The sequence below is a fragment of the Salvelinus namaycush genome, chromosome 17 (assembly GCF_016432855.1).
Source record: "Salvelinus namaycush isolate Seneca chromosome 17, SaNama_1.0, whole genome shotgun sequence".
NCBI classification, from domain to species: Eukaryota; Metazoa; Chordata; class Actinopteri; order Salmoniformes; family Salmonidae; genus Salvelinus; species Salvelinus namaycush.
In genome coordinates, this window is record NC_052323.1 from 22,213,017 (window position 1) to 22,230,554 (window position 17,538).

Here is a 17,538-nt window from a genome sequence, read left to right on the forward strand (position 1 = left end):
GATTGCTACATGGCGGTAATCATTTAGGCAGGTTACCTTAGCTTCCTTGGACACAGGGACTATTGTGGTCTGCTTGAAACATGTAAGTATTACAGACTCGGTCAGGGAGAGATTGAAAATGTCAGTGAAGACACTTGCCAGTTGGTGCGCGCATGCTTTGAGTACACGCCCTGGTAATTCTTCTGGCCCCGCGGCCTTGTGAATGTTGACCTGTTTGAAGGTCTTCCTCACATCAGCTACCAAGAGCGTTATCACATAGTCCTAAGGGAACAACTGGTGCTCTCATGCATGCTTCAGTGTCGCTTGCCTCGAAGCGAACGTAAAAGGCATTTCGCTCGTCTGGTAGGCTCACGTCACTGGGCAGCTTGCGGCTGGGTTTCCCTTTATAGTCCGTAATAGTTTCAAGCCCTGCCACATCAGAGCCGGTGTCGTAGGAATCAATCTTAATCCTGTACTGACGCTTTGCCTGTTTGATGGTTTGTCTGAGGGCATAGCGGGATTTTTTATAAGCGTCCGGATTAGTGTCCCGCCCCTTGAAAGCGGCAGCTCTAGCCTTTAGCTAGCGCTGCCTATTTAAAAATAAGATGGAGAACAAGATATAGGACAAAAAAGACCAGAGTTTTGGCTCAGGTACAGCCGACTAGCAGTAGCTAACGCTACATACAAAACCCCCCACAAAAAACACGTAAATTCAAAGTATTGATATAATATTGACCAAAATAATATTGCGATATGCAATTGTATCAATATTTATCCCATCACTAGTGTTTACCATGACTCACCATGGCGTTGGCGGTTTGGCTGGCCTGGTGCTGGGCGGCCTTAATCCTTGCCTGCAGGTGGGCAGGGGGGTGGAAGTACTTGCACTTGTCCCTGGAGCAGCGGCCCTTGATGTAGTCCATACAGACGATGACTGAGTTTTCACTGCCGTCCACCATGGCTGCCTCCATAGGGTGGGCGTAGCGGCAGTCGCCCTCGCCCCGCGTGCAGTTACCCCTCTGGAACTCACGACATACCTGGGTGGTGTTAGGGTTGGGGGGTTGGCACAGTCAGAGAAGGAGTTCGGACCACAGAACAAGAATGATTCTATTATATCATTCTATTTCTCTGCTACAGACTGGGCTACGGCAAAGACACAAACAACACATACCTCCAGCTTGTCTGTCCGCATGTGTTTCTGCTGGGAGCTGCTGTTGCCCATGACCTGGAGGCCGGTGGGGCTCCCTGGGACCAGCAGGGGGGCCTGGTGTAGCAGCTCAGGCATCAGGCCCATCCCTGGACCCATGTGGCTCAGATACGGGCTGAACGCCATACTGGGACTGGTGGCCAGGGACGACATACTGGGAGTCATAGGGAACGTAGTCTGAGAGAGAATGAGAGGTGGAGAGAGGGAGGAAATGAGGGGAGATCAGAGAGAGAAACAGCCTGTGAACAGCCATGGTTCAAACTGTAGATAAATGGAGAAATATAACTGTGTAAATCGAATGTGTTGACTAAATAATGAGGATGGTTTGGTGTAGGCTACATACTATGGACTATACATGAAATACTGTGTAGTGTGGGCTACATACTATGGACTATACATGAAGTACTCACTGTGTAGTGTGGGCTACATACTATGGACTATACATGAAGTACTCACTGTGTAATGTGGGCTACATACTATGGACTATACATGAAGTACTCACTGTGTAGTGTGGGCTATTCACTATGGGCTGCAACTGGGCTCCTGGCAGCATGAACTGCATCTGTTGGGCCAACATGGCCGCTGCTGTCTTCTGCTGGATCAGGTTGTTTCTCCCGTTGATCTCCAGCTGGGTCTTGAGGTGGGGAGGGGGGTGCAGGTACTTACAATTGTCACGCGTGCAGCGTCCCTGGGGGGGGGGGGGGGGGGGGGAGAAGAGAGAGCAGCTGAGTTGTGGTGCATCGTAGCTGATGAATTGCGGCATCTCTTAGCTATTTAGATTTAGGAAAGATGAACCGGAGTGACAGGAAGATGAGAGTAATGTGATTGGGGGATCAATCACTCTGGGGTTCCCCTGACAGGACAGCCATAAAGACAACAAGATGGAGACCTCCATGTCATTTAGGAGGAAAAGCTGTTCAAGCTCTATCACTTGGGGTACGTCCCAAATGGCACCCTATTCTCTATATAGTGCACTACTTCTGACCAGGGCACATAGGGCTTGCACTATACAGTATAAGTAATAGGGTGCCATTTGGGATAATCCCCTTGAAGTGAAGTGCATCACTTGAGGTGTAAATGCTCAAAAATGGGATAAAGTAGAAATTCAGTAAAGCCCATTTTGAGATAGAAAATCCCACACTGAATATCACACAGTAGATAGTGATATAGGCAGTGATAGTAAGTCATAAGAGACAGTACATGCAGGGTAATTAACACCAACATAGAACTTAATTTGGAGTGTTTTATTTTGTAATATATGCCAAACTGGGAGTATCAAGGACATTGAGAGAAAAAGTGCAGGGAATGAAATTACTGTTTAATTCTAGCTCTTAATTGACATAGTACTATCTCTGAACCAAATTAAAATGTTAGTAACAATTACACTATGTACCCTGGTATTCAAGGAAAACATTTTTTAAATTGACAAATTAAGTGTTATTAAAATAGCGCCTGTTGTGTGTCTGCCAGGTTTCACTATTTTCACCTTTGCACAGTTATGTTCGTGGTACCACGCTGACAAAGGGTAAACTCAGGGGAATAGGGTGTCCTAATTGACACCCTATTCCCTAAGTAGCGCACTACTTTGACCAGAGCTCTATGCATACAATTTGGAACAGATCCAGGGTACAGAAAACACATGCTACAATCTCACCCTGGTCCTAAATCAGGCCAGACCTTATAGCCATATACCCAGTGCAGATGTCGGATCTTAACTTGATCACTCTTTTGTCGCAGAGAATTTTCCTGCTGAGTCAGGAAATTTCGTGATTCCCTGAAAATCAGCAGTTCTCTTTCTCTCCATGCAGAGGCAGTCAAGTCATTGGGATCAGGGCTTAATGTCATCGTGGCCGAACGACAACATTAAGAACATACAGCTTGCGGGTTATACACTCCATCGGCAGGACAGAACAGCAGCCTCTGGTAAGACACGGGGCGGGGGCCTATGCATATATGTGAACAGCTGGGGCAAAATATCTAAGGAAGTGTCAAGGTTTTTCTCGCCTGAGGTAGAGTATCTCATGATAAGCTGTAGACCACACTATCTACCTAGAGAGTTTTCAACTGTATTTTTTGTAATTGTCTACATACCACCACAGACTGATGCTGGCACTAAAACCACGCTCAATGAGCTGTATACTGCCATAAGCAAACAGGAAAACGCTCATCCAGAGGTGGCGCTCCTAGTGGCCGGGGACTTTAATGCAGGGAAACTTAAATCAGTTTTACCTAATTTTTACCAGCATGTTAAATGTGCAACCAGAGGGGGAAAAAAATCTAGACCACCTTTACTCCACATACAGAGATGCGTACAAAGCTCTCCCTCGCCCTCCATTTGGCAAGTTTGACCATAATTCTATCCTCCTGGTTCCGGCTTACAAGCAAAATTTGAAGCAGGAAGCACCAGTGACTCGGTCAATAAATTACTGGACTGCCTTGGTAGCACAGACTGGAATATGTTCCGGGATTCTTCCGATGGCATTGAGGAGTACACCACATCAGTCACTGGATTTATCAATAAGTGCATTGAGGACGCCGTCCCCACAGTGACTGTACGTACATACCCTAACCAGAAGCCATGGATTACAGGCAACATTCGCACTGAGCTAAAGGGTAGAGCTGCCGCTTTCAAATAGATGGACTCTAACCCTTAAGCTTATAAGAAATCCTGCTATGCCCTCCGACGAACTATCAAACAGGCAAAGCGTCAATACAGGATTAAGATCGAATCATACTACACCGGCTCCGAAGCTTGTCGGATGTGGCAGGGCTTGCAAACTATTACAGACTACAAAAGGAAGCACAGCCGAGAGCTGCCCTGTGACACGAGCCTACCAGACGAGCTAAATAACTTCTGTGTTCGCTTTGAGGCAAATAACACTGAAACATGCATGAGAGCATCAGCTGATTCCGGACGACTGTGTGATCACGCTCTCCACAGCCGATGTGAGTTAAGACCTTCAAACAGGTCAACATTCACAAGGCCGCAGGGCCAGACGGATTAACAGGATGTGTACTCTGAGCATGTGCTGACCAACTGCAAGTGTCTTCACTGACATTTTCAACCTGTCTATGACCGAGTCTGTAATACCAACATGTTTCAAGCAGACCACCATAGTCCCTGTGCCCAAGAACACTAAGGTAACCTGCCTAAATGACTACCGACCTGTAGCACTCACATCTGTAGACATGAAATGTTTTGAAAGGCTGGTCATGGCTCACATCAACACCATTATCTCAGAAACCCTAGACCCACTCAAATTTGCATACCGCACCAACAGATCCACAGATGATGCAATCTCTATTGCACTCCACACTGCCCTTTCACACCTGGACAAAAGGAACACCTATGTGAGAATGCTATTCATTGACTACAGCTCAGCGTACAACACCATAGTGCCCTCAAAGCTCATCACTAAGCTAAGGACCCTGGGACTAAACACCTCCCTCTGCAACTGGATCCTGGACTTCCTGACGGGCGGCCCCAGGTGGTAAGGGTAGGTAACAACACATCCGCCACGCTGATCCTCAACACGGTGACCCCTCAGGGGTGCGTGCTCAGCCTCCTCCTGTACTCCCTGTTCACTCATGACTGCACGGCCAGGCACAACTCCAACACCATCATTAAGTTTGCTGATGACACAAAAGTGGTAGGCCTGATCACCGACAATGATGAGACTGACCTCCTCCCTATAGGCTGAGACCTGACCATGTGGTGCAAGGACAACAACCTCTCCCTCAACATGATCCCGACAAAGGAGATGATTGTGGACTACAGGAAAAGGAGGACCGAGCAAGCCCCCATTCTCATCGACAGGGCTGTAGTGGAGCAGGTTGAGAGCCTTGGCGTCCACATCACCAACAAACTAACATGGTCCAAGCACACCAAGACAGTCGTGAAGAGGGCACGACAAAACCAATTTTTTTATTTTTTTTATTCACATTGCTCTAGCAAGCACTAAGAAAACTATGAATTGATGATGTCGTAGGCACAGCTTGTCCCATGACTTAATCACAAAAATTGAGGATGAGATGATAACTACGAAACAAACATTCTGGATAATATAGAGAATCTGGAACTATTTATTGATATGCTTGAAAAAGAAACGGATACATCGAAGCGAACAAGAAAATACCTTTCATCGAGTTCTGCGAGCAAAACGGGAGGAAAGTCGGCGTCTAAAATTCCAACCTTAACATTGGAGGGGGAGGTTTTTATAACTCTGTCTCCAGAAGATAGAGCATGGCTTACAAGCATGAACGAGCAGTTCAAAAAACTGGATCTATTGCCTGGCCTACTGGGGGAGGTTGAGGCCTTAAAAACAGGAATGGATTACAGTAATAATATGATGGAAGAAAAACGAGCGGAAAATAAGATATTGAAAACTACCCTGGACTCCCTAAAAGAGAGGCTACGGTATGATATTGAAAACTACCCTGGACTCCCTAAAAGAGAGGCTACGGTATGATATTGAAAACTACCCTGGACTCCCTAAAAGAGAGGCTACGGTATGATAATGAAAACTACCCTGGACTCCCTAAAAGAGAGGCTACGGTATGATATTGAAAACTACCTTGGACTCCCTAAAAGAGAGGCTACGGTATGATATTGAAAACTACCCTGGACTCCCTAAAAGAGAGGCTACGGTATGATATTGAAAACTACCCTGGACTCCCTAAAAGAGAGGCTACGGTATGATATTGAAAACTACCCTGGACTCCCTAAAAGAGAGGCTACGGTATGATATTGAAAACTACCCTGGACTCCCTAAAAGAGAGGCTACGGTATGATATTGAAAACTACCCTGGACTCCCTAAAAGAGAGGCTATGGTATGATATTGAAAACTACCCTGGACTCCCTAAAAGAGAGGCTACGGTATGATAATGAAAACTACCCTGGACTCCCTAAAAGAGAGGCTACGGTATGATATTGAAAACTACCCTGGACTCCCTAAAAGAGAGGCTACGGTATGATATTGAAAACTACCCTGGACTCCCTAAAAGAGAGGCTACGGTATGATATTGAAAACTACCCTGGACTCCCTAAAAGAGAGGCTACGGTATGATATTGAAAACTACCCTGGACTCCCTAAAAGAGAGGCTACGGTATGATATTGAAAACTACCCTGGACTCCCTAAAAGAGAGGCTACGGTATGATATTGAAAACTACCCTGGACTCCCTAAAAGAGAGGCTACGGTATGATATTGAAAACTACCCTGGACTCCCTAAAAGAGAGGCTACGGTATGATAATGAAAACCAAATGACTTGATCTAAAGTGCAGAAGTATGAGAAATAATATTGTTATAATGGGAAGGAGGATGAAAACGAAAACTATCAATCAACGGAGGAAAAAGTCAAGGTGTTACATGAAACGTAATCTCAAAATTACATGAAACGTAATCTCAAAATGACGGACGAACAGGTGGAAACAATTGATTTTCAAAGAGTTCACCGTTTTGGTGGCAGAGCAGAGGGAAGGCCCCGTCCGATCGTAGCTATGCTAACCCACTACAAAATGAAGATTGCCTTGTTACAACAGGGTAGGGAATTGAAGAACAGTGGAGAGACGTAGTGGAGAGAGTGGAGAGACGACGTGCCCTGTACCCCACTTTCAAAAGGCTCCGAGCAGAGAAGCAGAATGTTCGTCTAGTGGTCGATACATGATATGTAAATAATCAAATGTTCAAGGACTGGAAGATTACAACGTGGCTGTGAGTGTAGCTACCTCCTGTTGAAGTGGTCCCGGGTACATATATGCACTGCATTATACAGTACAAATATGGATTCATAGATTCAAAACTTTTTTTTGCATGAACAACTTTATTTTTGTTTTTATTCATGCATTATGGAACCGTGGACTATGTGGACTTAAAATAAGGTTGGATTTATGGTAATGCAGAATGGGTATAATGAGGTTTTGATTTAGGGGAAGGCGAGAATGGGTAACGCTGACCTGTTTTTTTAAAATAATTTTTTAATGTATTTAATTTGAATACTGTACATTAGAAATACCAAGGTATTTTTTTGTTTGTTTAATATGATATGTACTAATTGTATAAGTTGGATATATTATGACTTAAAAGCTGTTATATAAGTGTGGCCCTTGTTCGCTGATGTGAATCGGAATGATTAGCTTTTAAGATAAACTTAATAAATATGAATAGATGTATTATAGGGCTAGGATAAAGGATTATATAGTTATAAACCTGCCCAAGTTTTCTATTGGAATAGGCCTATACAATCCTAAAATAATTGGCATTAACCTTTTACATTTAAAAAATAAATCTCAATATAAAAAATGTAAATTATGATTATTCTTCCGATACACACTGGCAAATGGGTTGTTGTCTCTAGTGTGTGGGCTGGTTAACACTGGGATAAAGTGATTCAAATTAACGGTAGAACTAATACAATAATTGGCTTATGGAAGAACTTCTCTAAGCGAGAGAAAAGTATTTTATATATTTCTGTATAAGCTATTTATGCTGCCTTTTATATTCTTGATCCTAATGATATAGGCCTAGGTGTAAAACAGCCAAGGTGATAGAGCAACAACCCTGGAATAAGGGTGGAGAGAGGGTGGGTATACTCGCTCTGGATTGTCAGTACTGAATGTGTTCTTGGCTGTCGTGCCGTGGCTGTGTCGGAAACGATTGTCAGTTGAACTTGAGTATGCCTTCCCATAAGGTAGTGCCCAGGTTTGGCTTGCGGTCGGCTCTGGCACAGCCATGGCACGATACAACAGGATATAATGTGATGCCCAAGACACATTTTTACTTCCAGTCATTAGCAGCCGTTAGAATCTATGTTCCTCTTTCCTTCTTCCTTTTTTGTCAGAATACAACAGGATATAATGAGGACTATATGAAATACAGTGGGGCAAAAAAGTATTTAGTCAGCCACCAATTGTGCAAGTTCTCCCACTTAAAAAGATGAGAGAGGCCTGTAATTTTCATCATAGGTACACTTCAACTATGACAGACAAAATGAGAAGAAAAAATCCAGAAAATCACATTGTAGGATTTTTAATGAATTTATTTGCAAATTATGGTGGAAAATAAGTATTTGGTCACCTACAAACAAGCAAGATTTCTGGCTCTCACAGACCTGTAACTTCTTCTTTAAGAGGCTCCTCTGTCCTCCACTCGTTACCTATATTAATGGCACCTGTTTGAACTTGTTATCAGTATAAAAGACACCTGTCCACAACCTCAAACAGTCACACTCCAAACTCCACTATGGCCAAGACCAAAGAGCTGTCAAAGGACACCAGAAACAAAATTGTAGACCTGCACCAGGCTGGGAAGACTGAATCTGCAATAGGTAAGCAGCTTGGTTTGAAGAAATCAACTGTGGGAGCAATTATTAGGAAATGGAAGACATACAAGACCACTGATAATCTCCCTTGATCTGGGGCTCCACGCAGGATCTCACCCCGTGGGGTCAAAATGATCACAAGAACGGTGAGCAAAAATCCCAGAACCACACGGGGGGACCTAGTGAATGACCTGCAGAGAGCTGGGACCAAAGTAACAAAGCCTACCATCAGTAACACACTACGCCGCCAGGGACTCAAATCCTGCAGTGTCCCCCTGCTTAAGCCAGTACATGTCCATGATTCACCAAATATTATTTTGAAAGAGGAAGCTAAATATTTTAAGCACATGTTTTCTTTTCAGTCTCCTCTATTTCTACTGAATGATGTTACATGTAAGGATTGATTTCCTAATAATAATAATAATGTAAAATTAACAAATTTACAGAAAGAACAGTGTGAAGGCCAATTTACAGAAGAGGAACTTTGTGAAGCAATAAAACATTTTCAGTCTGGAAAAACATGCCAAGAGTGTGCAAAGCTGTCATCAATGCAAAGGGGGGCTACTTTGAAGAATCTAAAATCTAAAATACATTTTGATTTGTTTAACACTATTTTGGTTACTACATGAGTCCATAAATGTTATTACATAGTTTTGATGTCTTCACTATTATTCTACAATAAAGAAAATAGAAAAATAAAGAAAAACCCTGGAATGAGTAGGTGTGTCCAAACTTGACTGGTACTGTACCCCCTACAAATATGTCAATTTATTATAATCTACATAAAAATTAACACGAGACGCGCTGTAGCCTGCACATAACCTACATGAGTTACAATGTAGGTATGGTACTGCATTGCATACAAACACTGCTTCCAGCTGCGATTCTAAATATTTCTTCAGCTATTAAAATCCTCCTGCTGCAGGATTATTTTCCTCCTGCGACAAAAAGAGGTCAAATTAAGATCCAACATCTGGTATGTTTTCAGTCTACCAAGTAAGCAGCTTTTCAAAGGACAAACATCTCAAACCATGTGACTAATTGAGGGAGGGAGACACCCACACCATGTTGTGTAGTAGAGAAGGAGAGCAGAGACCAGCAAAGCCACTATGTGACCTCATTAGACTTGGAGAGATGCAGTGAAATGTGTTGTTTTACAGGGTCAGCCATAGTAGTACAGCGCCCCTGGAGCAAATTAGGCTTAAGTGCCTTTCTCAAGGGCACATCAACTGATTTGTCACCTTGTCGGCTCAGGTATTCAAACCAGCAACCTTTGGGTTAGTGGCTCAACACTCTAACTGATAGACTACCTGCCACCCAGATGCTGGCTCAACATTCCAAATGTAGGTTCCACTACACTGCTTATTTATTTTATTAGGCAAGTCAGTTAAGAACAAATTCTTATTTACAATGACGGCCTACCCCGGCCAAACCAGGACGATGATGGGCCAAGCTTGTGTGTTGAACTAAGATCATGAGGCATTTCTAAGTTAGAATCTTCAAGAATCAATGTGTACATTTCATTAATTCAGCTGTCCAAAAAGGATAAAGGGAACTGCAGATTGCCCCTTTAAAATACTTAAACTCTAATTTCTTTACAACAAGCCTATATATAACATTATCCATTTATCTTGTTGTAAAATGTAATTCAATGTATTGTAAATGTCCTCTGCTGTGCCCTCTCCCTCCCATCTAATAACACTTCATGGCGTGTTGGTGGAGGAGGGGAGGATGGAAGGAGGAGGGGAGGAGGAGGGGGGAGGAGTAGAGGATGGGAGGAGGGGAGTTGGAGGGGAGGATGGGACGAGGAGGAGGGTGGTTGGTGCAGGAACACTGCAGGTGAAAGCAGAGACTCAAGAGGAAGGAAGGAAACTGCAGTCCCCATTAAACTCCTGGGCTGGCAGCAGCTGTCCCTCCCTCCCTCGCTCCCTCCCTCCTTGCAGATGAGCTGTTAACCCCCTAAACAGGCTCCAGTCATAATCCCCCCCCCCCCCCCCACCAACCCCCCTTTGCCTCGTGGCCTCCCTGCCACCAACCCCCCCACCCCACCCCCCACCCCTGCCTGCCACCAGCCCTCCTCCGCCTCGTGCCCTCTCTGCCAGGAGGCCAGTAGGGAGGCAGCCAGCAGTGATTGGGACTAGCGAGGTAGTGATGTCACAGAGGGGAGACAGTAATGGTGATGGATGGAGTCGCGCTGTGATGAGGACACTGAGAGGACGTCTGAACGGGAAGTGCTGGTGTGTGTGTGTGTGTCTGTGTGTGTGTGAGCACTGGACTGGTAGGACGCAGCCTGAAGGGTAGGAAGAGGAGAGTCACACTGTCTCCTATATCACCACCCAGGGGGTTGTTCACAGAGCATTATATACAGCGCATTGGGAAAGTATTCAGACCCCTTGACTTTTTCCACATTTTATTAAGTTACAGCCTTATTCTAAAATGTATTAAATCGTTTTTTCCCCCTCATCAATATACACACAATACACCAAAGTATCAGACCCTTTACTCAGTACTTTGTTGAAGCTCATTTGGCAGCGATTACAGCCTCTAGTCTTCTTGGTATGACCCTACAAGCTTGGCACACCTGTATTTGGGGAGTTTCTCCCATTCTTCAGCTTTTTTTAGGTCTCTCCAGTGATGTTCGATCGGAGCAGTTTTTAATCAAGGATCTCTCTGTACTTTACTCCGTTCATCTTTCCCTCAATCTTGACTAGTCTCCCAGTCCCTGCCACTGAAAAACATCCCCACAGCATGATACTGCCACCACCATGCTTCACAGTAGGGATGGTGCCAGGTTTCCTCCAGACGTTACGCTTGGCATTCAGGCCAAAGAGTTCAATCTTGGTTTCATCAGACCAGAGAATCTTGTTTCTCATGGTCTGAGAGTCTTTAGGTGTCTTTTGGCTGTCATGCCACTCTACCATAAAGGCCTGATTGGTGGAGTGCTACAGAGATGTTTGTCCTTCTGGAAGTTTCTCCCATCTCCACAGAGGAACTCTAGAGCTCTGTCAGAGTGACTATTGGGTTCTTGGTCACCTCCCAGACCAAGGCCCTTCTCCCCCGATTACTCAGTTTGGCCGGGTGGTCAGCTCCAGGAAGAGTCGTGGTGGTTCCAAACTTCTTCCATTTAAGAATGATGGAGACCACTGTGTTCTTGGGGGCCTTCAATGCTACAGAAATGTTTTGGTATCCTTCCCCAGATCTGTGCCTCGACACAATCCTGTCTCGGAGCTCTACGGACAATTGCTTCGGTTTAGTTTTTGCTCTGACATGCACTGTCAAATGTGGGACCTTATATAGACAGGTGTGTGACTTTCCAAATCATGTCCAAACAATTGAATTTACCACAGGTGGACTCCAATCAGGTTGGTTAAACATCTCAAGGATGATCAATGGAAACAGGATGCACCGGAGCTTAATTTCGAGTCTCACAGCAAAGGGTCTGAATACTTAAGTAAATAAGGTATTTCTTTATTTTATTTTAACCTGCTTTTGGTTTTTCATTATGGGGTTTTGTGTGTAGATTGATGAGGTATTTGTTTTAGTAAATCAATTCTTGGATAAGGCTGTAATGTAACAAAATGTTGAAAAAGTCAAGGGGTCTGAATACTTTCTGAATGCACTGTATATAACCACCCAGGGGGTTGTTCACAGAACATTATATATATATCACCACCCAGGGGGTTGTTCACAGAACATTATATATATCACCACCCAGGGGGTTGTTCACAGAACATTATATATATCACCACCCAGGGGGTTGTTCACAGAACATTATATATTTCACCACCCAGGGGGTTGTTCACAGAACATTATATATATCACCACCAAGGGGGTTGTTCACAGAACATTATATATATATCACCACCCAGGGGGTTGTTCACAGAACATTATATATATATCACCACCCAGGGGGTTGTTCACAGAACATTATATATATCAGCACCCAGGGGGTTGTTCACAGAACATTATATATATCACCACCCAGGGGGTTGTTCACAGAACATTATATATATATCACCACCAAGGGGGTTGTTCACAGAACATTATATATATCACCACCCAGGGGGTTGTTCACAGAACATTATATATATATCACCACCAAGGGGGTTGTTCACAGAACATTATATATATATCACCACCCAGGGGGTTGTTCACAGAACATTATATATATATCACCACCAAGGGGGTTGTTCACAGAACATTACATATATCACCACCCAGGGGGTTGTTCACAGAACATTATATATATAACCACCCAGGGGGTTGTTCACAGAACATTATATATATCAGCACCCAGGGGGTTGTTCACAGAACATTATATATATCACCACCCAGGGGGTTGTTCACAGAACATTATATATATCACCACCCAGGAGGTTGTTCACAGAACATTATATATATATCACCACCCAGGGGGTTGTTCACAGAACATTATATATATATCACCACCCAGGGGGTTGTTCACAGAACATTATATATATATCACCACCCAGGGGGTTGTTCACAGAACATTATATATATCACCACCCAGGGGGTTGTTCACAGAACATTATATATATCACCACCCAGGGGGTTGTTCACAGAACATTATATATATAACCACCCAGGGGGTTGTTCACAGAACATTATATATATCACCACCCAGGAGGTTGTTCACAGAACATTATATATATATCACCACCCAGGGGGTTGTTCACAGAACATTATATATATCACCACCCAGGGGGTTGTTCACAGAACATTATATATATATATCACCACCAAGGGGGTTGTTCACAGAACATTATATATATCACCACCCAGGGGGTTGTTCACAGAACATTATATATATAACCACCCAGGGGGTTGTTCACAGAACATTATATATATCACCACCCAGGGGGTTGTTCACAGAACATTATATATATCACCACCCAGGGGGTTGTTCACAGAACATTATATATATCACCACCCAGGGGGTTGTTCACAGAACATTATATATATCACCACCCAGGGGGTTGTTCACAGAACATTATATATATATAACCACCCAGGGGGTTGTTCACAGAACATTATATATATCACCACCCAGGGGGTTGTTCACAGAACATTATATATATCACCACCCAGGAGGTTGTTCACAGAACATTATATATATCACCACCCAGGGGGTTGTTCACAGAACATTATATATATCACCACCCAGGGGGTTGTTCACAGAACATTATATATATATCATCACCCAGGGGGTTGTTCACAGAACATTATATATATCACCACCCAGGAGGTTGTTCACAGAACATTATATATATCACCACCCAGGGGGTTGTTCACAGAACATTATATATATCATCACCTAGGGGGTTGTTCACAGAACATTATATATATCACCACCCAGGGGGTTGTTCACAGAACATTATATATATCACCACCCAGGGGGTTGTTCACAGAACATTATATATATATAACCACCCAGGGGGTTGTTCACAGAACATTATATATATCACCACCCAGGGGGTTGTTCACAGAACATTATATATATATATATCATCACCCAGGGGGTTGTTCACAGAACATTATATATATCACCACCCAGGAGGTTGTTCACAAAACATTATATATATCACCACCCAGGGGGTTGTTCACAGAACATTATATATATCACCACCCAGGGGGTTGTTCACAGAACATTATATATATCATCACCCAGGGGGTTGTTCACAGAACATTATATATCACTGAAAAACATACAGTAAAGGCATACTGTATGTAGACAACCATAGTAATACACACACGCACACACACACACACACACACACACACACACACACACACACACACACACACACACACACACACACACACACACACACACACACACACACACACACACACACACACACACACACACACACTAGGGAGGGCAAGCTTTTTCACGGATGTCAGTAATGAAAGCTCATTATGGACTTATCGAAGGCCTTGGACACTGTTGACTGTTGACCATGCCCTGCTGTTGCATAGATGAAAAAAGGTTGGTTTAAGTGTTGATGCATTGGATTGGTTCCAGAACTACCTTTCTGACAAAACACAGTGTGTAGCACAGGAGGGTATGATATCTGAGTTTCGAAGGCTTACAAAAGGAGTTCCCCAGGGGTCTGATCCTTTTTACACTGTACATACATGATATAGGGAAGACCTCTGACTCTGCAAATCTCCATCTGTATGCTGATGACACAATTATTTATTCTAGCGCATCTAAAGATGGAGTCACTTGCAGATTTTAACAATAAAAGGCCAGCAAATTGATAGGGTCAACTCCTATAAGTATCTTGGGATTTGGTTAGATGAAAAGTTCAATTTTAAACAGCACATTGATACTCAGTCTGACTGGCTCTCATTCAGGCTATCCAGAAGGCCAAAGTGAGTTACTTTAAGGAGCAGTTCTCTCTCTGTGGGTCTAACCCCAAGAAGTTCTGGAATCTGGTTTTAAACAGTTGTGGAGAAGAAACCCTCCTCCTCACAGCTTCCCATGTCCCTTAATGTTGATGATGTGGTTGTTACTGACAATAAGCACATGGCTGAGCTCTTTAATCACCACTTCATTAAGTCAGGATTCCTATTTGACTCAGCCATGCCTCCTTGCCCGTCCAACATTTCCTTATCTTATCGACTATCCACGATGCTTCTCCCTCTTTTTCCCCTGCCTCGCTACAAAGTTTCTCCCTGCAGGCAGTCACTGAGTCCGAGGTGCTAAAGGAGCTCCTTAAACTTGACCCCAAAAAAACATTTGGGTCAGATGGCTTAGATCCTTTCTTCTTTAAGGGTGCTGCCCCTATCATCGCTAAGCCTATCACTGACCTTTTTAAACTGTCTCTCCTTTCTGGGGAGGTTCCCATTGCTTAGAAGGCAGCCACGGTTCGTCCTTTATTTAAAGGGGGAGATCAAGCTGATCCTAACTGTTATAGGCATATTTCTATTTTTCCCTGTTTATCAAAAGTGTTGGAAAAACTTGTCAATAATCAACTCACTGGCTTTCTTGATATCTATAGTATTCTCTTGGGTTTGCAATCTGGTTTCCGCTCAGGTTATGGATGTGTCACTGCAACCTTAAGGTCCTCAATGATGTCACCATTGCCCTTGACTCTAAGAAATGTTGTGCTGCTATTTTTATTGACTTGGCCAAAGCTTTTGATACGGTAGACCATTCCATTCTTGTGGGCCGGCTAAGGAGTATTGGTGTCTCTGAGGGGTCTTTGGCCTGGTTTGCTAACTACCTCTCTCAAAAAGTGCAGAGTATAAAGTCAGAACATCTGCTGTCTCAGCCACTGCCTGCCACCAAGGGAGTACACCAAGGCTCAATCCTAGGCCCCACGCTCTTCTCAATTTACATCAACAACATAGCTCAGGCAGTACGAAGCTCTCTCATCCATTTATATGCAGATGATACAGTCTTATACTCAGCTGGCCCCTCCCCGGATTTTGTGTTAAAAGCTCTACATCAAGGGCCTCCCGGGTGGCGCAGTGGTCTAGGGCACTGCATCGCAGCGCTAGCTGTGCCACCAGAGTCTCTGGGTTCGCGCCCAGGCTCTGTCGCAGCCGGCCGCGACCGGGAGGTCCGTGGGGCGACGCACAATTGGCCTAGCGTCGTCCGGGTTAGGGAGGTTTGGCCGGTAGGGATATCCTTGTCTCATCGCGCTCCAGCGACTCCTGTGGCGGGCCGGGCGCAGTGCGCGCTAACCAAGGGGGCCAGGTGCACGGTGCTTCCTCCGACACATTGGTGTGGCTGGCTTCCGGGTTGGAGGCGCGCTGTGTTAAGAAGCAGTGCGGCTTGGTTGGGTTGTGCTTCGGAGGACGCATGGCTTTCGACCTTCGTCTCTCCCGAGCCCGTACGGGAGTTGTAGCGATGAGACAAGATAGTAATTACTAGCGATTGGATACTATGAAAATTGGGGAGAAAAGGGGGTAAAATAAAAAAACATTAAAAAGAAAAAAAAAAAGAAGCTCTACATCAAAGCTTTCTTAGTGTCCAACAAGCTTTCTCTGTCTTTAACCTTGTTCTGAACAACTCTAAAACAAAGGTCATGTGGTTTGATAAAAAGAATGCCCCTCTCCCCACAGGTGTGATTACTAAGGTTTAGAGCTTTAGGTAGTCACCTCATACAAGTACTTGGGAGTACGGCTAGACGGTAGACTGTCCTCTCAGCACATATCAAAGCTGCAGGCTAAAGTTAAATCACCCCAGCTGCCAAACTAACCCTGATTCAGATGACCATCCTACCCATGCTAGATTACGGAGACATCATTTATAGATTGGCAGGTAAGGGTGCTCTCGAGCGGCTAGATGTTCTTTAGCATTCGTTCATCAGATTTGCCACCAATGCTCCTTATAGGACACATCACTGCACTCTATACTCCTCTGTAAACTGGTCATCTCTGTATACCCATCGCAAGACCCACTGGTTGATGATGCTTATTTATGCTGATGCTTATTTATAAAAACCCTCTTAGGCCTCACTCCACCCTATCTGGAGATATCTACTGCAGCCCTCATCCCCCACATACAACACCCGTTCTGCCAGTCACATTCTGTTAAAGGTCCCCAAAGCGCACACATCCCTGAGTCGCTCATCTTTTCAGTTCGCTGCAGCTAGCGACTGGAACGAGCTGCAACAAACACTCAAACTGGACAGTTTTATCTCTTCATTCAGACTCAATCATGGACACTCTTACTGACAGTTGTGGCTGCTTTGCCTGATGTATTGTTTTCTCTAACTTCTTGCCCTTTGTGCTGTTGTCTGTGCCCAATAATGTATGTACCATGTTTTGTGCTGCTACCATGTTGTGTCACTACCATGTTGTTGTTATGTTGTGCTGCTACCACGATGTGTTAAATAAATAAAAAATAAAATAAACTTGAACAAGAAACTGAAGTTGAAATTGGGTTTCTATTTCAGGCACAAATCTTGCTTTTCAATGTTAGTCAGAAAATATCTTGTTCAAAGCACTTTTTTTTATATCAGTGCTGGATTATGGTGATATTGTCTATATGCAG

At 44.0% G+C, this 17,538-nt stretch overlaps 1 protein-coding gene across 1 annotated transcript in view; it reads right to left on the reverse strand.

The window, feature by feature from the left end:
* Positions 1-17,538, reverse strand: part of mbnl3 (muscleblind-like splicing regulator 3) — a 95,970-nt gene that overhangs the window by 25,340 nt on the left and 53,092 nt on the right. Inside the window, exons 3-5 of the mRNA XM_039012438.1 lie at positions 1,689-1,874; positions 1,151-1,363; positions 783-1,016 (exon numbers count right to left, since the gene is read on the reverse strand). Coding sequence (XP_038868366.1) covers positions 783-1,016; positions 1,151-1,363; positions 1,689-1,874 — 633 coding nt within the window. The remainder of the gene's footprint in view (positions 1-782; positions 1,017-1,150; positions 1,364-1,688; positions 1,875-17,538) is intronic.